Genomic DNA, 25,896 nt, shown 5'->3' with positions numbered 1-25,896 from the left:
TTGAAATGTTTAATCATCATTTAGGATAAAAATTACTTTAAATAAAATCTATTTAAATAAACTAAAAATTATCCTTAAAGTTTCATAATCATGTTTTTATTACATAAATTTAAGAGAGGAGATGCCTTTTAAGAAACTTCTACGACCACAAGAACATTTTATCCTAAGTCGTATTATTAGTTGTGTAGCAGAAAATACAGGGTGTTCCATATTGCACGAACATAATATATATTTTAGAACCCTCGTCAAAAATAAATTTAATTTAATTATTAAATATTCGATGTTATTGTTTAGCAAATAAAATATTAAAGAAAAAATCTTTTTATATTTATTTGTTGAAGGAAAATTTAGGATAAAAATTGTTTCAAATAAAATGGATTTAAATTTCTTTTAAATATCACAAAGCTTTATTAATAATATCCTTATAATTTAAATTTAGGAGCAAATTTTTTTTCAGAAGCCAATCAAGAAAATTCTACGACCACATCATCATTTTATCATTAGTCATTTCATTTATGCAGTGAAAAATGCAGGGTGTTTCATATTGCTCACCTTTAATATATTTTTCTTTAGAATTCTCATCAAAAATAAAGTAAAGCCTCTTGTGGGTCGAAAATTAATATTTAAACGAAGAATCAAAACAACAGAAATCTAACACCAAAATTGCTGAAAGAAATGGAGACACACTGAAAGACAATTATTAGAAAGACCTCCAAGTTTTACCAGGCAATCAAATTGGTTTTAATGTTTTATGATCACCTTTAATGTATATTTATATAACCTTTGGCAAAACTGAAGTTAAAATCATAAGCCCATTTAAGGTAATGAAATATTAAAGCGAGTAAAGAAGAAAAACGCTTTGGAAACCAAACGAATCTCAACTGAGAATGGCGGGGCTGAAAGCAACAAAACATATTTGATTGCCAGAAAAAACAAAGAAATGTTTGCTTAACAATTAATAGAAACGCCTCTAAATTTCATCGGGCATTAAAACTGATTTTAATACTTTTCATCCCTTGTTCATCACTAGAGATTCGAAAAGTTTTGATGGAGTTTTTGTTTCTTCCTGGCATAAATATTAATTTAATAGTCATAATGTGTATTTTTTTAATTTACTTTATTTTCAATGATGATTTCATAACAGGGATTTTATTACAGAACACCCTGCATATTTTGTATCTAGTGCTAAACCGTATAATACTTTAATTTCTAAGAATTGGGAATTAACTTTTTAGCAGTAAATATTGTATTGGCATATGGTGTTTTTTAATTATTTTAATTAAATATTAATTAAATATTGATCTTTGAGCTGGTATAAAATATATACTTATTTATTAAAGGGATCTGCAATTGCTCAGGGTTATAACACGGGCTGTTATTATGAAGAAGTGGGGTTCGATCCCCAGTGTTGGCTTGAAGCTCACTCAGTTTCAGATAGATGAGTACCAGCTTGTCTGGGAAGTAGACGTGGCCTGTGTGCAGTGCTGACCTCATTGTTACAATCATGTCGTTGGTCACGAAATTGTGGAGCGGTATCCTCCATGACCCCCCTGGCCAACAACGGGCTGTTGCGGAAATGCTTCACTAAATGATGCATGAATAAAGATCCATTATTTTTGGACTAACGGTAAGGTGTTTGTGGTTTTCCTCACCATGTAACGAAAATGCGTATCGAAGTTACTTCGATTGAAAGCAAAGTTGTTTCTTTTCTGGGATGGTGAGTTAGCTTGTGCCTTAAGCTGGATTAAAAATAAAAGCTGGATTAAAAATAAAAAGATTATGGAAACACATTTTATTGCTACAAATCCACAATCTATAATCTGCCTGAATAAATTATTTATCAAAGAAGGTAAAAAAAATAACGAAACTTTATCATTAAATTTTTACTATAAATGTTATATTTTAAAATTCAAATAATTTATCAGGTGAAATAATTGTAACAACTGCTGTTAAAAACTTCTTTTTTTTTATTAAAATGAACATTTTTTATTAAAATGAACATTTTTTTTTTAAATTTCAGACTTTTTTTTTAAAGTATTACCAACTGACAAAAATATAAATTTTTAAAACTGTATCAAAATATTGTCCTTAACACATTTCAACAAATCTAAAATCAAATATATAAAAGAAATGTTTTCACAAAGTTTTTATTTTATTTTTACGCATTTATTTATTAACCTTTGTTCAAATCCTCGAAACAAAAGGAAATTAAATTAAATTAATCTAAAATCAAATATATAAGAAAAATGTTTTCGCAATTTTGTTTTCATTTTAATATATTTAAATATTAAACTTTTTACGAATCCTCGCATCGAAAGGAAATTAAATTAAAAAGACAATCAAATGGTTCCTTGATCTGAAAATCACAGAGGAAATTGAAAACTGTATTAATTGCAATAAGCTCTTTTTTATAAAAAAACTTATTGAAGCTATAAGTTCTTTTTTTCTGCCAAATATTTTGCTTTCAATTCAACTTGTAATTCACTTTTTTCCGAATTAAGCTTTTTTCCAATATTTGAATACAAAAATTACAAATTAAAAATAGCAATTTAATAAACCATGACATTGTGCATTGACAATGCAGAAGATTGTTTATTTCTTGCTATTATATCACATCGAATCGCTGTAGTAGTTAACATCAGCCAGTCATTAAAAATCCCATAGTATGAACCCCTAGTGACCTACTCGCTTGACCAATAAAAATTAAAAATTTTACCGTCTTATTTAAAGCTACGTACTGAAGATTGTGATGATGAAATTTCACAAATTTTGGAATTTTTAAAAGTAACACCTACTTTACCATATCAAGACATTATACTCAAAACATTATACTCAAAACATTATACTCAAAATAACAAACATAAATGGGGTTGCAATGATATTTTTAGCGTGAATAGTGACACTAGACAGAGATGAAAAAACAAGATACAACATACAAATTAACATATAGTGGGCAAAAAAAGACGAACACGTTTAGAATTTTCGATTTAAAGAACAAATATTCACATAGTTTGAGAACCTATACATAGTTTCACGTAGCTATGAATATGAATTTATTTCTGCAGACGTTACTTCAAGTTGTGAAATTAGATACGGAACATACTTTCTTTAAATCTCTCTCACTCTGTCTCTGTATATATATATATATAAATAAATAAATACAAGAAAACACGAAGAAAGTTAAGAGTTCCATTTACTGCGCTTAAGCTGCAAGTAAACAGAACTCATCAGATATGTTCAAAATGAAGAATAAAACAAAGAAAAATAATAGACAAATGAAAAAAAAGGGGGAAATAATAAGTAAAAAAATAACAAGCAACAGTTTTAAAAAAAAAGGTGAAATTTTATTTAAAAAACCGGAGAAAAAAAAGATATAATCTTTTCTTCAGCCCACACGATTATATCCGCAAAACAGAGTGCTTTCTGATATTGTATCAATAAATCCGAAGCAAAATATATTAATACAATAGTGTGAGGAGCACTCAAAATTTTTTTATAAAAATAACAACAAATAAAATAGATCACAAAAAGTAAAAATAAGTAACATGTAAAAACAGAACATAAAATTAAAAAAAAGAAAAAAACATTAAAAAGGGGACTATAAAGCGAGTAGCAAAATCAGATCAACTTACATGGGCAGAAAATTTTCCAAGAATGATTTAAAAATGTTTTCGCAGAAAGATTGCCAGATTACAAAATATGAAAACAAAAGATGAAAACAAAAGCGCAAATTGAGTGTAACAAGAGGGTTTTAAAGTGTCGTTCTTACTGCACTGATTTTATTTCCTATCATTCTGCATTTTCACCGTATATTGAGTAAAAGTCACCCTTTTTAATGATTTCACCCGTTATTATGATTGGAACTAAAAAACAATATTAATGGCTCAAAAAGTTTTCAATAAACATGATAATTAATTTGTTCTTACAATTAAGTTACGTAGTCCGACACAAAAGTATACTTTGCAAAAAAAAAATCCATTTCTCCAATAAATTTTTTGATGTTTTGGGAGCAAAAATGTTTAAATTCTGATAAAAACTTTTCCATGCATGCAAAATATACAAAAAGTGAAATTAATATTTAGAGATTCTCATTTTTTCCGTTGTCCAGACTAAACCATTACTATCATTTTTTTTTCAGCAACAGGAAAACCCTTATTATCATATTTAAAAAAACCAAACTTGTTAAAAAAAATAATATATTCCTTAAGATAAAGTACATTTGTTGTGTCTGCTTTCTTGTGTCAGATAATAATTAGCACTAATTAGTTACTATACTTACGGTCAACTCTTTACACGACAAATACTAGCACTAAATAGTTGAAATTCCGATCATTGGAAAAAATTCTAGGAGGATTTCTTTTCAAAGCACAAAAATAATCAGTGGCATTTTATTTCAAATTAAAATAACTTGTAAATAAAATTTCTAGTTTTCAGAGAAATTTATTAATTTTTTTTTCAATTTCAGAACGCCATCTACACACAAAATGGCACCATGGGTGAAAAGAGTATTTTTACATCTTCTTCCACGACTATTACTAATGCGACGTCCTGCTTATCCTGACGACAGTCCAAAGGTATTCTCTAAAATATGAGTTTATTTTTTTAAATATAATTTTATGATAAATGAAATATACTTACCTCACCTTAACCTTACCCTAAATATACTTACTTATCGGACCTTAAATAGTGGCAAATATTTATTTACAACTGATACAAAAAAAAAGATACATTACGCCATGATTTACAGTCATTCAATTTACTTAATATTCACCAATAGAGTTCAACCCATCGCTAGCGATGTGAAAATTTTACGTTAACTTTAGCAATGATATCTCAATTGATTCTTTTTATATCACAAACGAAGCGGTCAATACCGGACAATGTCTAGATATTGAGCCGTGATGACTCAGGGGAAAGAGCATTCGTCTACCAATGAAGTGAACAGGGTTCGAATGCCAGCAATGGATGGTCGATACGAATTCGCATCCGGCTTGCACCGACCACAGTGCGGACTTAAAATATCCTCAGTAATAGACGGATCATGGGTTAGAGTCCCCTTGCCATCAGGCTAACCATGGGAGGTTTCCGTGGTTTATCTCTCCATGTAACGCAATTGCGGGTTAGTTCCATCAAAAAGTTCTCCACGAAGGCCCATTTCTGCCAATACATACTTGATCTAGGAGTCTTCTAGATTGGGTTCAAAATTACAAGACCCCGGAGCTGAACCTTAGTAGTAGTAAACCCAAAATTGGGTCTATTGTTCAACGACTGTTATAAAATAAGAATAAAATGTGTGGATAGTTCTGAAACAATTGTTACGAACTGTCTTCATCTAACACGTTATTTACAGGAAGACTGAAAAAAGGCAACAAAAAGTAGTCTTCTAACGTCACAGGCCTGAAAAAAGGCTTATCAAATTTATACCATTCCTGAAATTGAAAATCCCATCTTGCAGGGATTGGTGAAAAATAACCACGTGACGCATACTGCCCGAATTTCAACTTGACTCGACAGCAGGTCAGCAGAATTACAAGGGAAATATCAGATTCTTGTTCATCTTGTGACGTCACGAACCTGATGTCAGGTCTCGTGTAAATGGGGTGAAGGTTTCCTCATTTAAGGAATCAAATAAAAAGCATAAAGTTAGAATAGTAGTATGTGCACAGCCCAAACTAATGAATCCACTTCTTTCCCACTGAAAATATGTGCATGCTTGCTTTATTTTGATGTCTTTCGTTAAAGATTCTTACTCACTATCATTACTGTTAAGGCCAGGAAGTTTCTTCACAAATCTCTTTAAGATTTTGATGACACTGTCTTGCTGTATGTACACAGTCCTCATCCAACACCTTTGTTCTTGTCACGAAAGCATCGTGACAAAACTACATTAGACTGCTATCTAGCACGAGGCTTAATTCTTCTCGTCGGTACGCTTCCAAATACTGAAATTGGAAGTCTATTTGCCCTATGGTAAGAGGGTATGTAAATATATTTACTTGATATGACATGTGGTATACGCAAGATTCTGTTACATTGTATTACGTAAGATTCTGTTACATTGTATGACATCTCTATAGAACAGTGTTGAAACGATTAAAAAATGGAATTTAGATTTCTCAAATATCGTGTTTGTACGCGTATTTCAATCGTTCCTTTGTTCATTCCTTCCTTTGTTTTCGAACCTCACTATGCATACGTTAATGAATAGTTTGATTCTTCGTATATGGTATATCCTAATTCGATTTATATTTTTTATTTTTCCTTCTTTTAGTGTCTATATTTGACACAAGACATGCACAATTTTTGCCCTCATTTTTGATAAAGATTCTACAATGGACGGTCATTGCAAAACACCTCATATATTTCCCTAACCACCCTTAAAGTATACAATATAATTAATATTTTCTAAGGAATAATTAAAATGCCATTGTATATTTCTATATATAAATGAAACTTTAATCCAATCTCACATTTGATCCAAAACAAAAACAAATATATTCGGTAAAAATTTAGTTCTTTGAAATCCTTCGTTGTACGTGGAAATTTAGCATTCATTATTCAAACAGACCCTAATCTTCTGGTGATAAATTATACGAAGAAACTTTAATGCGAAACTTTGTTTTTTCTATGCAGCGAGGCTTTTATTAATGAGATGTTTAGATCTCCACAGCATCTTGTTATCATGAAGGAGGAATGTTCCAGTGAGAATAAGCTTTAAATGAATATTGACTCAAAGGAAAGTAGATTACTTGTTTCTTCGTAGGAAACTGCAACGAAATTTAAATGTGGTATCGTCTTTTTTTCGATTAATCGATAAATGGTTGAGTGCTTAAATTTATGCTCTCCTTTAGACTCAATGAGTGAGTAATGCTTTTTTAAGGAAAAACTTCTGTGCATATTTTTATGCATTCTATTGATTGCTATAAAAGTTATACGCTTTGAAGAATATTTTTCTGGCAATGCAAATGCCAGAAGAATATTCCATTAGCTTTTCCAACTGGTCGAACTCAAGGTGACTCAAACTTCACCCAAGATCTGCATTGCGCGATTTGTGCAAAATTTTTTTAGTTGTTGTTGTTGTTGTTAATTTACGTCGCACTAGAGCTGCACATTGGGCTATTGGCGACGGTCTGGGAAACATCCCGGAGGATGATCCGAAGACATGCCATCACAATTTTGATCCTCTGCGGAGGGGATGGCACCCCCACTTCGGTAGCCCGACGACCTGCGCGCGAAGTCGAGCACTTTACGGTAGCACAGTTTAACGAGGACCAATACCGCACACCCTCGGTCCATACGCAGACTGATCCAAGTGGTCACCCACCCGCACACTGATCGTAGTCAGTGATGCTTGACTTCGGTGATCTGCTGGGAACCGTGTCTTAACGATCAGTCCACTGCGGGACAAATTTTTTTAGTAATGAAAAGAAAAGTAAAGCTGAGTAGCTGTCAATTCAGGATTATTAAAAATCGAGGGTTACTCACAATACAATGCGTTACCATTGTTGAGCGAAATTTTCAGTAAATTTGAGAAAATTAAGCAAAAATGCAATATTAAGATCTTTCAGAAACCTATATACGTATTTCGTAAAAAGAAATAAAATATAGGGCTGTACATAAATAATGAAATTATCAAGATTTTTTTAGAAACCTATATGCGTATTTCTTAAAAAGAATTAAAGTATGGGGTTGTCTATAAAAAATAGAAATTCTCAGTAGTTTTAACAAACTCCACAACTTGGCTTTCATGGGCAAGAACTTCAAAATTTGGTCGAGATCTGCTTCGATTCTTATACTGCCTTTGCTTTTTACAGCAATACAAGGAACGGTAGTTTTTCTCTTGCTCAATAATAGTGTTAATAAGCTCTTCTACGTGATCCTTCTCTGTTCCGGCTACGTGAACCTGATATTTATCTTAATTAACATCGTAATAGTGTTCAAGAAAGTGAGAAATTAGTACTAATACACATAAAATATGGAGCTCTCCATAAATAATGAAATTATCAAAATTTCTCCTCAACCTACATTCGTAAAATATGGAGTTGTCCAGAAATAATAAAATTATCGAAATTTTTCGCAAACGAAATATATGGAGCTGTTCATAAATAATGAAATTATCAAGATTTTTCACAACCCTACAAACATATTTCTAAAAAGGAATTAAAATATGGAACTCTCTGTAAATAATGAAATTATCAACATTTTCGCAAACCTTTATGTGTATTTTTTAAAAAGAAATTTCTTGGAAGACAGAGCTGTCCATGAATAATGTCACACTATTTTTCAATTTTAACACACTCCCCTCAATTTTGACACACTTTAAATTTAGAAAACTGAAGTTTTTTCAGCTAAATGTCTCAAGAACAAACTATTCACTCAAAAGAGAGAAACATCGTCAAATTTATGAAATATTTAACATTAAAAAAATGAGCATAAAGATTGAAAAATTAATATTTTCCTCATACGATCGCCAAATAGCTACCAAAATTAATATTTTCCTCATACGATCGCCAAATAGCTACCTTGCTCAGAATTATTCACATCCTTCACCCAAAAATAGCAAAATAGTATCGTCGGATAACACGTGATGAAGGCAGAGGCAAGTGCCAACTCCTGGTGAACGAACTATATCGTTCAATGCATTTCTTGTCTAAGTATGCCAAATACTTAATCCAATTAATACTTAACAGTTTTTTGAAGCAGTGTTAATCATTTGGGTTCACCCTGTTAAACGTTACAAACTTTTTTGGCTACAAATGTCTGCCCTTTCTTTTTGATTGGTGAGGTTTTAGCACGTTTCCATTGTATACTATAGACAGGTTGGCCACTTTCGTCAGCATGAACAACTGGTGAATAATGCAATGAACTTTTTTAAAAAGAAATCAGAATGGATTAAAATGTTTAAAGTAACATTTAATTTTTTTTAAACGAAAGTGAAACTAAAAACTAATACAAGGCACTAAATAAAAGGAAAACAATTTAAAACAAAGAAGCTAGAAAGAAATAAGGAACAAACTTTTAAAAACATTTCAGTAGGTATCAAACCAAGTAATAATGAGAAGTTATCCATCAACTAAATTTTTTGGATTAAATCCTCTAGTCAACCGCAATTGAGATGATGTGTTCTTAATAGGCAGAAGAGAATTTCGTTAAATGCTTGTCGTTTTAAAAATACCAAAAATTTAGGGGCTAGACCTATTTAGTTAATAACAATATATTCTTATTATTTGCACTTGATCTTAAAATTACTGAAACAATTTTAAAACTTTTGATTTTTCACTTGAAAAGCAATGCGTACGAAAAGCACTAGTCATCCCCTCTCCCCCATATCTTTTTGACTACAGGTTTCCGCCTGTAAGAAGATCTTAAACCCACCACCTGAAATGGGAATGGTTACCAAATATTTTCTCTACCATTATTTGAAATGGGGAAGTTTCCCTTTACCATCTGAAATAACGCCAGAACAGTATTAAACCCAAATTCATTGAGGTGAAATATTGCCGTAATGGATCCAAAATTTTCAAAAAACAACTCAACTTTTTTATCAATTTTCCGATTTTTATATTATTAAAGTAACTGAAATTATTATTAAAAATTTCAACAAAGAGAAAAACTCCACTTGGATTAATTACTATTTTGTTTTACATGAGAATCAGTGAATCACTGAATCTGAAAATTTGTGAATTAGGTATTAGCGAATCAACTAATCAGGGAATTGAATTATCAGTGAATGAGAACATAATATTAATAATAAATAAATACATAAGCGTGTTATTTTTACCATTACAACTCATAAGCCTATTATATACAACTCATAAGCTTACTATGAGTTAAAAATCGATGATAAATAAATAATATATGTTTTCAATTCTGAAATAGTTTAACTTCAAAAGTAAAATTTTTTTTAAGTATTTGTTATTTGTGATATTTCCCCACAAACAATTTTAAGAAAATAAACTCAAAAAGATAAAAATAGAAAGATTCCACTAAAAAACCAAATTGAGCTTCGTTATCATGAAATGCATCTCGAAAATTCCTCTTCAGAACAACAGAATGATTTGATTATTCAATTTTTCTCATCGTGAACAAGCTGGATAAAAAAGCCAACTTAACAATCATAAAACCGTTTCATAAATTTCAAACAATCATCCAAAAAGATACGCTCTTTATTAATCCAAACTCTTCCACTTTATTTCCTAATCTTCCTATTCCAAACAACCCTTAACAGTTTCGACTTGGCACGAAATTTGGCGTGCAGAGAGGGAAATAGTGGGGAGATAGGGAAATAAAGATGCCTTCTCGTGCCATTGAGATGTTTAAGACAAAGGAGGATTTTCTCTCCGTGTATCCCGAATTGTTACATCAAAGGGAAAATCCCTCGCATGTGGGCTCAGTTGGTAGGGGAATTAGTTCATGGGAAATAATCGGATTCCGACTGGAATCCTCCTTAGAAAATTGAATGGCTATGCTGATGGGGGAAAATGAGCCACATGCGGGGAAATTCCGTGGTTTTCACCATACATAATTACATAGTTTTGTAATGAAATGAATCCATGTTCTGACCCTTTGACTACCTAAAGATATTATAGTTAACTTTTTTTTATTTAAAAAAGGAAGAAAGATATTTTGAGACAAAAAAGTCATTAGCTGTTTAATGTTATTTTTGAAGTTGAGAAAAATTAGATATTTTTTTAATGAAGAATACATAACAATAAATGATGTAACCTACATAACATTTCAACGAAAAGTCATTGAAGTTTTAGTATGCGTGTTAAATATAAACTGATGTTCGCTTCGGGACTAGAAATCTTGATTAATCATTCTTTAATATTTTCCGTTCTTTATTATTATATTTTCATTTAAACCCAAACACAAATACAAATTTCTAATAAATATTGAAAAATGGACGGTAAAATAACATTGAACATTAACTTCATAAACTCAAATTGGAAAAGCGCATAATGTAGCTATAACCAAATTTGTATTTATTAAGTTTTTAAAAAAAAGTTACTAAATATTAAAATAAAATATAATATAAAAAAATATATATATAAAATATATAATTGTGTGTTGCAGAACAGCACTTCTTCAGGGGACACACTGCCTGCAAACACACAGGAGCCTTTCTGTTGTTAGTGTTAGTTGTTGTTAATTGTTAGTTGTTGTCAGTTTTTCATTTACTATTATAAGTATTCAGTTTATTTTTCCGTGTCCTTACAATCAATTCTTTTTTTACTTGATTATTTTTAATATTACTTACTTTAAATTTTTAAAATATATTATTGTTGGCATTCATTTCAAAGACAATCATTTCTATTTACGATTCTTTATATAGTGAGTGAATAAAGACAATCAATGACAGGTTAAAAAGGGAATAAATTAATCAGTGAATCAATGACAATTAATTACAAAAGGAAAATAGTGTTTTTGAGCACCCTATGCGAAAAATAATTTGTAACTTGTAACAATCATTTTAGTTATTATGTACAAAAACCCAATTGCACGCGATTTCGTAAAACAAGCTTAAATATTTATGGAAATATGGACATTTTCATAAAAACAAACTTTTATCTTACGTTTTTTGAGATAACTTTGAAAATATTCAATAAAATTAAACAAAATTTTTGAAGCAATTTAAAAATAAATTACACACACACATATATATATATATATATATATATATATATATATATATATATATATATATATATATATATATATATATATATATATATATATATATATATATATATATATATATATATATATATATATATATACACCTTTAGCCTTTAAAACTGCTAGCGCCCGCCGTGGCATTGATTCCACAAGGTGCTGATAGGTAGTCTGAGGTATCTGGTACCAAGCGCTCACCAACTGGTCTTGCGCATTGTCCCCCTCACATTGCGAGGGGGTAATGTGGCAGCACGAATTTGGTTTTCCAAGTAGGACCACTAATGCTCTATTGGATTAAGGTTAGGTGAATTTGGGGGCCAAGACATGACTTGAAAGTCACTGGAATGTTCCTCGACGATTCGACCCTTATGACAGGGTGCATTATTGCCTGTTGGTAAACACCATTCCCAGAAGAAAAAAATGTTGCCATGAATGGATGAACCTGGTCTGCAACTATGTTCAAGTAGCTTACAGACGGCAGGGATTATTCTATGAGGATTATGGGTCCTAATGTGTGCCATGAAAACATTGTTCCCGGGCTAGATGCCATGAAAACCTGGGAGAGCCTATTGCTATAGATGGAGGTTGATCGTAATGTAATGGCTCTTCGGTGTATATATATATATATATATATACAAAGAATACTCATAATGTCAATTAATCCTCAAAAATTCATTCCATTTTAGTGAATTGATAATTATTAATGTTGGTTGACTTTTTTCTCTTAAATTTGATTAATAAAGACAAATATAGATTCGATCTTTTCTTATAATCTTATCAAGCAACTACAGCAAACTTTAATTTAACTTTTTACAGCATAGAAAACAATCGTTTTTACTTTCGTTAACTCTTGAAAAAAAATTAAAATATCGAACGATTTTTCTTGTTTTTTCTTTTCGTGTGATTTTTCTTTTTTTTTTTAAAAAAAAAACGAAACAAAGAATGTAAGAACAATGCAAGGAATACATGCAACAGACCTAACTTGCAAGACAAACTAACCGAACGTCCAGGGAAGTTTCAATCTTTTTCATTACATTCGTGTTAAAACTTAAGCTTTTATTGAAAGAAAACATTTGAAAATATTGGTTCTAACATCAGAGCTAAAAAATACATCAACAATGAAGAACACCTACAAGTTTCATTAAAGAAAAACTTCACAATTCATTGTGATACACACGTCATATTACAATGACAGAAAAACAAATTCAATTCTTTAATAATTTTTATTTAAACTAGTGTTCTTCATCCCCCTGTTTGCTATCCCTCTAGGATTGCTATGCAGTCTTATACGGTATACTTTGTAGACCATGCTTGCTTCACTCGCAACTAAGTTAAACCTATTTGAAAAACTAATTCATTTAATTCCCGAAAACAAAATTATTTTCTTCTATAACCGGTTTTAAACAACTGATTCGTATAAAACTCAAAAGTTACTCGATTTATTATTAAACCAGTTTTGAACAATCAATTAATATAAAACCAAAATAATGTTTTAATAACAGACATTGAGCAATCAATTTATATCAAACCGAAAAGTAATTTTTAAACAGTTTATAGCAACCAATTCATATATATTCCAAAACTTTTTTAATGATAGACATTAAACAGCCCATAACGAACCCCCCCCCCCAAAAAAAAAAACATTTCATTTTATTTCATAACCAAGTTCAAAGAACCGATGTATATGAAAACCAAAACCTCCTAGCAATTAAATAAAATCTAAATCCATTTTATACCTAGTCTAGAAATTTTTATATTATTATAAATAGTTACAAAATACTATCAGCAATAAAAAGAACAATCTAGATTTTCTTATTAAACAACTAAGAAAAAGTTATATGTTTCAGAGCTAATCTCCTTTTATTAATTCTGAGAAATCTAAAAAGATTTTTAAGTACCATGATCAAATTAAGGTAGATAATTTTAAATAATGGTTTCACTTTCTTATCAACATTAACAGTAAAAAACAGTCTTAACTTTTAATTAGATTTCTCGTTTTAATTACAAGTAGGGTGACAAGTTTCGTTATCTTTTAACTCTATTTATAAAAATAGGAAGGTATGAAAAAAATAAATTAAAACTCTTCTTGCCGTAACGCAACCGCATTAAGGCGACCTGTCATTCCAAATACGCTTTCTGAAGAAGGTTTACAGCTTACTTTCATTTTAAATCGCCTTTGGCGACGAAAAGTTTTGTCGCCTAGCCCATTTTCAAATCTCGGCTTAACGCAGTGGAAATTTAAAATGGAAAACGTAATTAAACCGGTTCAAATATTTAAACAGAAAATAAATTGCTGGCGTTGAGAATTGTCCCGACTTTTGCGAAGTTTCTTATTCTTATAACGGTGCAGGTTTTGGATTTAAAATAATTTATATCTCGCCAAGAAATAATCTTCAATGTTTTAAAAGCTCATTAATTTAAGAAATATTTAAATTGAAATATTATATGGTTGCTAAATACTTCATAATCTAGGAAGATTCAACTGAAATTTCTTTAAAACCTGATATTTTAGGAGCACAGATAACCGGAGTATAATTTGAATACTCTTTAAAAATGTAAAGTATGGACCATCCTTGCATTCCATTTTTTTTTACTCATGCTTCAAATTTAAACTTTTACTCATACAATAGAGCAATTAATACAATAAATATTTTCTATCTAAAATCACATTACAAACTAGAGAAACTATATTGTTCGTAATGTAGTGATCTTAAATGCGAAACAAAAAGAACTTCCCTCCTAGAGTTTGTGTACAAAATCATCTCACAATCTAACTACATCCCGGTTTGGTGGTTAAAGAGCAATCAGACATGTTCATCATTATTTATGCATTCATCTCTAATTGTTAAAGCAGGAAACCGAATCGATTCTGAAGATAAGGCGATGATAACATGCTCCAAATGACAAAGGGAATCAGCATAATTTGTGTTAGTTTGACTTCTAAGTGTGTGCTGTAGTACATCCCTAAGCATCATGGTTATCTTATCAAGTAGACTGCTTAACAATCATGAGTTGGCTCTTACAAATCAACACTTTAAACATCGAATTACAATGGAATATTTCAGACAAATGCTGCTATGAGATGGAGTTTTATAGTTTTTTATTAGAGTGAAGTATTTTGTTTTTCGCATGGAAATTCAAGCAAGTAGAAATATAGAATAAAATGGTAGGACCCTTTAAAATAACGGGGTTTATTACTGCGTAATATTTCAGAAAAATACTGCCCTCAGATAAAGTATTAAAGATAGAATGAAGAGTACGTTTTTGTTTTCATACGTTTCGTGCAATGCAACAATTATACTGTAAAATGTATGGACACTTCATAATACCAGGGTCTTCAGCAGTGACAGTATACATATTTGGATTATATTTTAAGATATCCTTAAAATATAACACAGATTTTAGAATTCAAACTTTAATATATACTTTCAGAATCCTTGTCAAAAAAGAAGTCTAAAAATTTATGCATTCATGTGGCAAATTAATATTTAAGTAATGAAATAAAAAAAAGAAAACAACAAGCGAGGAAAAGCCTGAGGGAAAACAAACTGGTATTTTGATGTAGCTTCTGCTTAAACTTTCCAATGCTCTAAGAAGCCTTCGGCAATCAAGCAAATTTTGATATTTTTATTCTTTGGTATCATTTGATACCATATTTTGATATCATATTTGTATTTTCATGACTCAGGTATTAATTTGCGTTCACTAATTGCGCTTTTTAGAAATGCTTTTTGTACAAATCCTTAAATGCAAAGATTTTTAAGAAATATATATAAATTGAAAAAAATCATTATGAAACAATCCATTATGAAACAATCCATTATTGGTCATGCTGAATGAATATTTTCATTACTGTTATTTAAACTCAACATGTAATTATAATAAAAATCACAGTTTTTGTGATAAATATTAAAAAAAAAAATTTTCAGAAAACAATTTTTGCGTAATTAGGAAAAACTGAAACGTCCCTGAAAATTAGTGACATAGTGCAAAATGTCAGGAAAAGAAATTATCTAGGGCTAAACTTCTAAACTCAAACTCAGTGACGCAACAGCTCATAGAGGGACCAAGGCCTACTGTGCCCATCTCAGTTTTCTTGACCTTTGGCTCTGGGGTGCAGGAGCAGGTGTTCCGGTCATGTGGTCAGCCGAACGCAGGACCCCCAGTGTTTAGTTCCCAAGCATGCTTGGTACTCATTTATCGACCCACTGAAGATATGAAAAGCTGAGTCAACCTTGCCCGGCCAGAGGATCGAATCCAGGACCACTCAACTACCGGGGATCGGGCTAAACTACTATGAAATTCAACAACAAAAAAAAAGATTCAACTTCAATATGCTAAATAAATTTCTAGAAGCAAGTAAATTGTTAGCAAATTATTAAATAAACTATTTTCTATTAGATATTTTCTATAACATATTAATTATCAATTAATAAATCAATAAATTCACTTTTTATAGCTTTATCCATTGAATTAATTACTCATGTAACATTCAGCAAAATATTTTTAATTATTTTAATCATTAACATGAGAAAAACCAAAATTTTTAATTAAATTTTCATTGACCAAATTCTTATAACTACAAAATTTGAAGTAGGAATAATTTTAAAGTATTTAATAGAGAAAATATTGCAAAGAAAGTGTAATTAAATTTATTTTTGATGACTAATTTTTTATCGGTGCTAAACTGTTAAAAGAATATTTACTCTTTATTTCACTACAGTTAAAGAAATAAAAGAAATTTTTCTTTTTTATGCTACTAAAATACAATCATTTTGATTGTTTAATACAGCAAAAACAAAACCCAATACGTATTCATTTTTAGTTTTTTATAGATTTTAATCTTCTGTCAAAGAAATCGATGGAAAAAAAATAGTTCACAATTCCAATTTATTTGCTTCAATAATTTGTAACAATATTTGCTTATTTTTTATTCATTTATCGTAAAGAAGGAAAGATGGTAAAATGTGATAAAAAAAATTATAAAATGCCGTTGTTAAAGTTTCGCCTTTATAAAACTGCTTTTCAATTAAACAATTAAAAAAATACTCTTTTCTAGCAATTATAACTAAGAGTGGGTACTTTTTTGTATTAGTTATCGAAGCGTTTTTAAGCATTTATTTATTGTCTCATTTACATTTAAATATTGGCTCTGTTTTTAGATGCGAAATACTCATAAATGCTCGCGTGAAATACTCATAAAAAATGCAACTATAGCCTATATATCATACTATTAGGCAAAGCATATTTGTTCTGTTTTTAACGCACATTTTAAGTATCTTATTTAAATATGAAATTATGTTACATCAAATTATTATTAACAGTTTTTAAAATGAAATTTTATGTTTGGCAAAATGAGTTTTATTGATGAGCTATTTTTAAATTTATTTATTTAGTTAATTTATTTATGCAATTTATTCACTTTATTTATTTATTCAATTTATTTATTTACTTAAAATTTAAGTCTGGTTTAATTTAATTAAATTTTATTCATGTTTATTTATATTTTTATCGAATTTTATTTATGTTTATTTATATCTATTAGTTTATAGTTATTAATTTTTACTTATTTATCTAAAACTAAACTCAGTGGCGCGACAGCCCTTAGAGGTCCAAGGCGTACTGTGCCCATCTGAGTTTTCTTGACCTTGGGCTCTGGGGTGCAGGAGCAGATGTTCCGATCCGGTGGTCAGCCGAACGCGGAACCCCCAGTGTTTAGTTCCCAAGCATGCTTGGTACTCATTTATCGACCCACTGAAGGGATGAAAAGCTGAGTCAGCCTTGCCCGGTCCGAGGATCGAACCAGGGACCTGTGGCACGACAGCGTGAAGCGCTACCGCTCAGCCACCGGGCATTTATTTATCTATTTACCTATTTTATTTTATAACTGACGATGAACTGCCATCTCAATTTTGATTTTACGAATATCAATGTTCAGCTCCGTAGCGTTGTAATTTTGAACCCAATCTTTAAGGCAATGAAACTCCTGGAATAAAACTTAAACTCCTGGATTGGGAAAAACTAACCTTTGTGGAGGATTTTCAAGGGAACTAACACGCATTTGAGTAACATGGAGAAGAAAACCACAAAATCTGCTATGGTCAGCCCTTCGCCAAGGGAATTCTAACTTATGATCGGTCTACCATTAAGGATATTCTATGTCAGCACTATGGTCGGTGCGAGCCGGGAGCAGAATTCGTACTGAGTAGCGAGCAACCAAATCTGGGATCCAAACCTGGGTCACTGTTAGGATGCAATTGCTGTATCCCCTGAGCCACAGCTACTAACTTATTTTAGATATTATATTTAATTTTATGAACATCGTTGAACAGCTGATTCCATTCCGAGCTTTTGACTATCGATGTTTAACTCCACAGCCTTGTAAATTTGAACTCAATCCAGAAGATAAGGGAACTCCTGGATCAAGTATTGGGAGAAATTTGTCTTCGTGGAGGACTTTTTGATGGAACTAACCCGCATTTGTCTTACGGGGAGAGGAATACCACGAGAACCAACAGCACAAGAAAAACCGATAGAACAGAGAGATAAATTACATTCATGCCCGTAGCAGGCTTTGAATCCGGTACGAGTGACAGGATTCCTGGTCATACCCAGTATGTACCTGGTATGAAGCCAACTACTTGACCACCATTTAGCCCGGTCGGCTTATGTCGTCATTTCTATGTCGTCTAGTTTCAAATGTCTAGTCTTCATTCTAGCTTCGTCATTTTAATTAACAATCCCCCACAATGCACTGCGATGAAGTTCAGAGTTGAGGTCATATATTTGAGATTTGGTGTTTCGTCACAAATTACGTGATTTTGTGACAAAATGATTCTCAAAATTAACTAAATACAGCTCAAGGATTACTGAATCGTCAAATGTTTAATTTCTGAAAGCGTACTTGGCATATATTACCTCTAAACAAAGTAGAGTGACCTTGTCACAGGGTACCCTTTGAAAGTACAACTCCATTACTTTCAAATTGTCGCACTGCTTTGTATGAGAATCATTGCCACAGTATAAAAATGATAACTTTTATCATTTATTAAGTTCTGCACTTTCATTTATGAAGTATTTTATTTCAGATAATATGACCAAAAAACCATAAACCTTTTTTTTGTCGCATGCCTGTTTAGGCAGAGGGGGTGCGATTGTTTTTGCTTTTCAGTGGCGCCATCTATGGCCAAGAATTCGACTTCTGCCACACCATTTACACGACCGCAAACCCGTTTATAGGGCGGGTCACATTCACATACACAAAGGAGAAAGGACATAGAACACACAGAGAGAGAAAGAAACAGGCATGCCTTGCCCGGGATTCGAACCCAGAACCTTTCTTATGCAAGGACAGTTCCCTGCCCCCTACACAGGCCGGTCGGCTACCATAAACCTTAAGCATGCCTACCATAAACCTTACTTTAGTAATTTGACTCGGGGTTCAGGTAATTTTACTCATGTTCAAAGCGAGCGGACCACCAGAATGTACCCGGTACTCATAACGTCCAATTCAAACTACAAAAAATTACCAGATTTTCTTTTTCGTTCCAGGTGATGGTTCGTACCTGTAACGGTACAGAACTGCAACCGCAAGACTATGTAGGGAATGGGAGTGGAGGTCGCTGCCCCAGCTACGACGAGCTGCCTCACTACAGTGGCTGTCGAATCCATGGTCCAAAGGAAGAGGACGTCGCACAAATGCATGAACCACTTCGCAGATTGCATTTTTGCCCAGATTTACAAAAGGCAATGGAATCCGTTCATTACATAGCTGACCACACAAGGCGCTATGACGACCAAATGGGTGTAAGTATAAATAAACTCCTAATCACACTGTTGTAAGATAACTAGGATTCACTATATGCACTGTATAATTTGTTGAATCTAATTTATAAAACGTATAAATAAGATCTTTGTTAAAAAAGATAACTTTTATATCTATATATTTATATTATCTATTTTATATTATAACAGGTATCAATGAAAGGTTTCTTACCTGTTCTTCAACCCGGGCGGTTCGTATCTAAATAAATCAAAATAATGACCACAAACTCTAGAAAAAATACTCCTTCGAATTAGTTAACATGTGTATATTAACAGCACTACGGAAACAACATTACAAATACAACATGATCTCTCGATCGACAGTAACATACTCGTCTGCCAAAATTGTTGTTAATTAGTAAGAATTCCAGATCTCGCGGCACCATCTAGTTTGTCCTCTAGAAAGGAAAATGGTTTTCTGTTTTTAACACTCCCCTTTTTGAGTTTCGGGGCATGTTGAACCGATAATCCCGGCAGGGATGCCATGTTAAAAAAGATAACTTATTTCTTTTATATCTTCAACTGAAACAGGTATCACTGAAAGGTTTCTTACCTGTTCTTCAACCCGGGCTGTTCGTATCTAAATTAATCAAAATAATGACCACAAACTCAAGAAAAAATACTCCTTCGAATTAGTTAACATGTGTATATTAACAGCACTACAGAAACAACACTACAAATACAACATGATCTCTCGATCGACATATTCATCTGCCAAAATTGTTGTTAATTAGTAACAGTTCTAGATCTCGTGGCGCCATCTAGTTAGTCCTCTGGCAAGGAAAATGGTATTCTGTTTTTAACAATATTGATTATTCAAAATTTTTCCTCATCGGGCGAAATTTTTAGTTTTTAAACATAACGCAAACTATTTGATGAAGAGGGGAACCTAATATAAGTATGAAAATTTAATTAAACAAAAATGAAGACCAGAATTTAAGCAAAATAAGTCGAAATGGAAAAGCGCTATAAGCAGCTTAAACCAAAATTGTCTTAAGTAAACAATTTAAATAAAAATGCGAGAATTTAAATAAAAACCAAACAAATTTTGAAGATGCGCATATTACCAGAAGCAGTATTTCATCAAGGGACACACTACCATGCTTGAGCCTTTTTGTAGTCAGTAGTTAAACAAGAAACTGACTGTGCCCCTATGCCTTATAATGGAAATCAAAATTAGAATATAATACAATACCTCAAAATAAAATTGAATATCCAGAGAAGCTCATTTTAAAGCGAAAATAACTTGAGTCAAAAGTACACTGAGAATAACACGACTACATGTAAAATCTGCAAAGAGAAAGTTGCAGTTAAAATAACCAAAATATATTAATTGTCCGATCATTAAAACAACTAAGCAAATTAAAAAATTCCAGTGCTGTTCTCTTTCGAAAAATATGAAAGCAAACTAAACTCCCGAATAAAGAAAAAAACAAATTAAACTAACATGCGTATCTTAAAAAATTTTTTCGTTTTTATTTAAATTCTCGCATTTTTATTTAAATTGTGAAAAAGGGAAACTAATTGAGGAGCATATTGATCGTTTGCTTATTGGTGTGAATCACCAATAAACGGAACCTTAAAGAAATTCTCCCATTTTTATTTAAATTGTGAAAAAGGGAAACTAATTGAAGAGCGTATTGATCGTTTGCTTATTGGTGTGAATCACCAATAAACAGAACCTTAAAGAAATTTCTTTAAAAATCTCTCAAAAGAAAGAATTTTTTTTATCAATACATAATAAAAGAAGATAGTATTTGGAAAAAAATAATTAAAGGCTTATAACGATTATATGATTTTCTACGTGGGAGATATGTTTCATACGAAGCATGGCATCCTATTTTTACTACTATGGTATATAATACCAAAACTTCAAAACTAATGCTCCTTTATTGAGTCAATTAGACTCAATTTTAAATATATGACACAATAAAATCTGCTTAATTTATTATAATTATCTTGATTATTTCAATCCACAATTCTTTTTTATTTCTCTTGAAATTTATTTTCGTTAGTTAAGAGTCGTAAAAAATTAACAAAGTATTTAATTAAAAATTTAATTCTTGGGTAAAATATTAGAATACGTTTTACTCTAATAAAATATTATTGATCTGTGAATAAGTCAGTACATCGATTTTATATAATTCCTTTCGGGCACTTGGCAATTTACAGCAAACAGTGGTTGAAGGGCATCATTTAGAAACTCAGCAAAAAAATTTGCTCGGAGCCATTACTTGAAAATGAGAAGCATATTTTTTAGATGAGTTGGATTTTTTTTTAAATACATCGTTTCTTATTTCAACTTGAATACTTTAAAAAAATAATAGTTTAAGTTGATATCGCTGGTTCAAAACTAAAACGACACATCTGCAGGCATAATACGTTTGAAAATGTGTCGTTTTAGTTTTGAACCAGCGATATAACCAATAAATGTTTTAAATTAGTACCAAACTACTTTTGATATTGATTTGTCAAGTGCTCCACGAAAACTCATGACATACCCGATTGATTATAATTGATAAATAGATTATCAATCGCTAATTGGGACAAATACTTTCATGCTTAATTTCCTGAAAGTTTACTTAGTTAATTATAAAAAATCACAATTTATAAAACTATAATTTCTATGTTAATTACTAAAAGTATTTGTAAGAAAATACATGAAAGCTTTTTGAACTTTCATTTACTATAATTGATTGAGATGGTAGTATTTAAATTAAAGTAAGTAATAATGTCAATAAGAAAATGCTATATAAATAAACGTTGTTTCTAATCTTATAGCTTTTAAAATTATAAACTAAGATAAGAACAATGGAATTCGGTTGTAGAATGAAATTCAGTAGCAAACCCATGAGTTGTAAATTTTTAGTTTTTTGATATACTTTTATTATTTAAAATAACCAATGAAAGTGGAAGTCAAAGTGTAGCAATGTAATCATCAATAAATAAAAGCATAGTAAAAGAAGCCATTATCTATTTTTTAAGTTCCTAAAAAGCAAAACAAAACCAAAAAATAATGAATGAAAATATTAAAAAATATAACGATTGTTAATATCAAGACTTTACTTAAAAAGAAAAGTAAAACAAAAGTCCATTTTTACTGTTTAAGTTTCATTTTAAGCTTTTAGTTGAGACGGAAAACCGGTGTCCCTTTCGTGTTTTTTTCTGATGCTCTAATTATATGCAAAAATATATTAAGGCATTTTTTTAATTATAAATGACTGACTAATAGTTAATAAAAATGTGTCAGATTAGGAGTATTATATTTGTACTAAAATATGAAATTCACGAAAAGTAGTTTGAATTTTTTTCATTCATATTCAAAATTTATTAATATTTTATTTCGAAATCAAAGAAATTTCAATGAATAACTGTTTCTCTTAGATCTAAAAAATTGCAAATAAGTGCAAATTGGAAAAATTATTGTTTGGAAGTGAGCCATGTTTTGAAGATTTTACCTTGAAAGCAAAAAAGACACGGATTTTACGCATGCTGTATTTCATAACTACAAATTATTAATAAATCAATACATAATATTTTTCACTTATTTTAACCTAAATTACTAGAAAATAATCAAAAAAATTAAAAAAATATGTTTAATGAAATGTCTGTGTCAAAGGGTTAACGGTTCTCTTATTTTAAAAAATATAGCAATAACGATAAATTAAAATAAGACATAGTAGAATTTATAAACTTTTTATTAAAATAAAAATGGTTCTTAAATGGCTATTTAGAGCAAATCTACCATTTTATGACAAAGCTATAGCTTTTTTTAAAACGGAAAATATGATTCTCAACACAATTGGAAAAAAAAAAATTCGAACTAGAAATCAAGATTAGTTTTTCATATAGGAAAGGAATGGAAAAGGGAAGCTTAAGAATTCATGCATTACTATGCATCATAGGGTTTGTAAGAATACGCTGAAATGAGCATCGACAGACTTGAAAGATGAAAAATAGACAGGACAAAGCAAAGAAAAGCGCTGAAACGAGAAAAGTGAGAGATTGAAAGTTGAAAAAGAAAATTCTATAAACTTTGAAGAAAGACGGAGTTTTGTTTTTACTCGCCGTTTTATATAAATTTGATATCTCTCAGAAGTCTTAAAATACTCTTAACATTTTCTATGTAAATAACTGTCCTAGTTCTGTGACAGTTTAAAATTATAAAAATAATAAAGGTTACAAGAAATATGTTAGTTTTAATAATAATTCATCACATTTAATTTTTCTATGTTATTTTAAAATTATTGTTCTTATTATCATACATTTGGTAAATAATGCAAAACTGAAAAGTAAATTTAACCGAATTAATTGTTTTTACGCCATAAAGTATCAAGCTCTAAAATATAATGATAAAATTACCAAATTTTACAACATTTAACGATTTTTATCAAAGATTATAAAACCATATTTTATTCTTAATTCTTCCAAAATAATCACCAATGCGCATCCGTAAAAATACCGAGATTTTTGACGTTCTCATGCAGCAAGTTCCACAGAGAGATTTACCATATATACCGATAGTTTTGACCATGTTTTTTCTCAGTATACTATATTATTAAATAAAAATTTTAAAAAAACTTATGGCTGAATACGTAAAATAAGTACGTGATTAAAGCATTAGCTCATCAGTATAAAAGCTGCAAAAAAGTAGAAATAAAAGATGAATAAGTCTTCATTTGCATCTCAAATATTTTAAAAAACATGACACACAATGCAAGAAGAGCATTAACGATTTCAAAAATCACAACAACAAAAAAAGAAATCAAAGCTTTTCGGAGAAAAAATGAATGTCTTGACACAAAATGTCAGTAAAGAATGCCAACAGAAAAAAGCAATGAGAAATAAGTTCTCGTCCTCACACTATTTAAGATTTACCGCTGTGATTGTCCATGGTAATAATTCACTAGAATTAGACAACGTTTTTGGTTTTTTTCCTCACTTAAATCTTAATTCGTTACACCAATTATACACTCTTTTGTATTCATTTTTTTACTGGAATTTTAAATATATTAAGAGGGGTAGCTACAAAATATCTTGTACAAAAGCAGATGTACCAATAAGAATCCTCTTACAGAAAATAATAGCTTTTAAAGTTTGATATTTTCCTGTTGATTCTGATAACTAAAAAGTATAGGAAATACTTGTGCTGTGTAAGCTAAAGCAAAAAACAACGTGATTAAAGCACAAAAAATAGTACAGAAATGGGCATAATATAGTATGCCTTTTCCTGTTTGTCCGTCATTCAAATATTTTTCTTTTGCTTTAATTCTAATGTATTATCTTTAAGAAATCAGAACAAAGCAAACAAGTGACATAAACAGGCAAGACTGCAACTAACTGGGATTAAAGTATTGGCTTATCAATTTTAAGGTGATAAAAATTAGAAATAAACAATGAATAGGCCTTTGTTTTCATCCGCCCAAATATTTCGGGAAGTTTTATGACGCAAAAAGTGATACGAGCATTTACCACACTTTCTCGAAAGTCACCGAGAAGCAAAAAAGCACCTTCTGAAAAAGAACTGAATGTCTGGAACACAAGATGAAGATCGATTTAGAATGTCTCTTTTAATCGAGCTATCTGAAATCACTGTGATTGACTCGTTAGATTCGTTAGAATCAGATTATGTCTTTGTTTTTTTTTTCTCTCCCTTAAATACTATTTTTAGGAAATATCTTGTACAAAATGCTGATATAGCAAAAACATTAATATTAGAAAAACAATTTCCGAAGTTTGACGTTATCATGGTGATTCCCCTGTTTTATTTTAACGAAATCAGAACGAAAAAAGCAAGTGAGAGCTACAGTAAGACGAACTCAAACTGTGATTAAAGTATTGGCTCATCAGTTTAAGAGAAGTAAAAAATGGAAGTGAACAATGAATAAGCTTTCGCCTGCATTCTCTCAAATATGTTGTGAAATTTATGACACACAATCCAATTAAATATAAAATTTATGACGCACAACCTAATAGCTAGAAACTAGAAACTGAAGTAGCGCACCTTCTGAAAAAGCACTGAATGTCTGGAACACGAAATTAAGGTCGATTTAGAATGTCAGAGGAAGAAAATTAAGAAGAATAAGCTCTTTTGATCAAACTATCTGAAATCACTGTGATTTACTTTAATAATGATTCGTTAGAATTTGATAATATCTTTGACCTTTTTTTTTTCTTACTTAAATACTAGTTTTGTAAAACACCTCGACCAAAAAAACAGTCATACCAAAAACAATCCCTTTAAAAAAACAATCCTCTTAACAAAACAATTTTCAAAGTTTGACGTTTTCATGTTGATTCCCCTGTTTTATTTTAACGAAATCAGAACAAAAGAAACAAGTGACAGCTACAGCAAGACGAACGCAAACTGTGATTAAAGTATTGGCTCATCAGTTT

At 30.6% G+C, this 25,896-nt stretch overlaps 1 protein-coding gene across 2 annotated transcripts in view; it reads left to right on the top strand.

Moving 5' to 3' along the window:
- Positions 1-25,896, top strand: part of LOC107439347 (acetylcholine receptor subunit alpha-like) — a 222,399-nt gene that overhangs the window by 182,703 nt on the left and 13,800 nt on the right. For both annotated transcript variants that reach the window (XM_016051913.5, XM_043046031.3), the window contains exons 7-8: positions 4,466-4,574; positions 19,228-19,482. In XM_016051913.5, the coding sequence (XP_015907399.2) occupies positions 4,466-4,574; positions 19,228-19,482 (364 nt within the window). The remainder of the gene's footprint in view (positions 1-4,465; positions 4,575-19,227; positions 19,483-25,896) is intronic.

This window comes from Parasteatoda tepidariorum, chromosome 9 (assembly GCF_982258835.1).
Source record: "Parasteatoda tepidariorum strain Cologne lab strain chromosome 9, Ptep-v5.0, whole genome shotgun sequence".
Taxonomy (NCBI): domain Eukaryota; kingdom Metazoa; phylum Arthropoda; class Arachnida; order Araneae; family Theridiidae; genus Parasteatoda; species Parasteatoda tepidariorum.
Note: the sequence above shows the minus strand (reverse complement) of the source record. Positions and strands in the feature narration are given on the sequence as shown.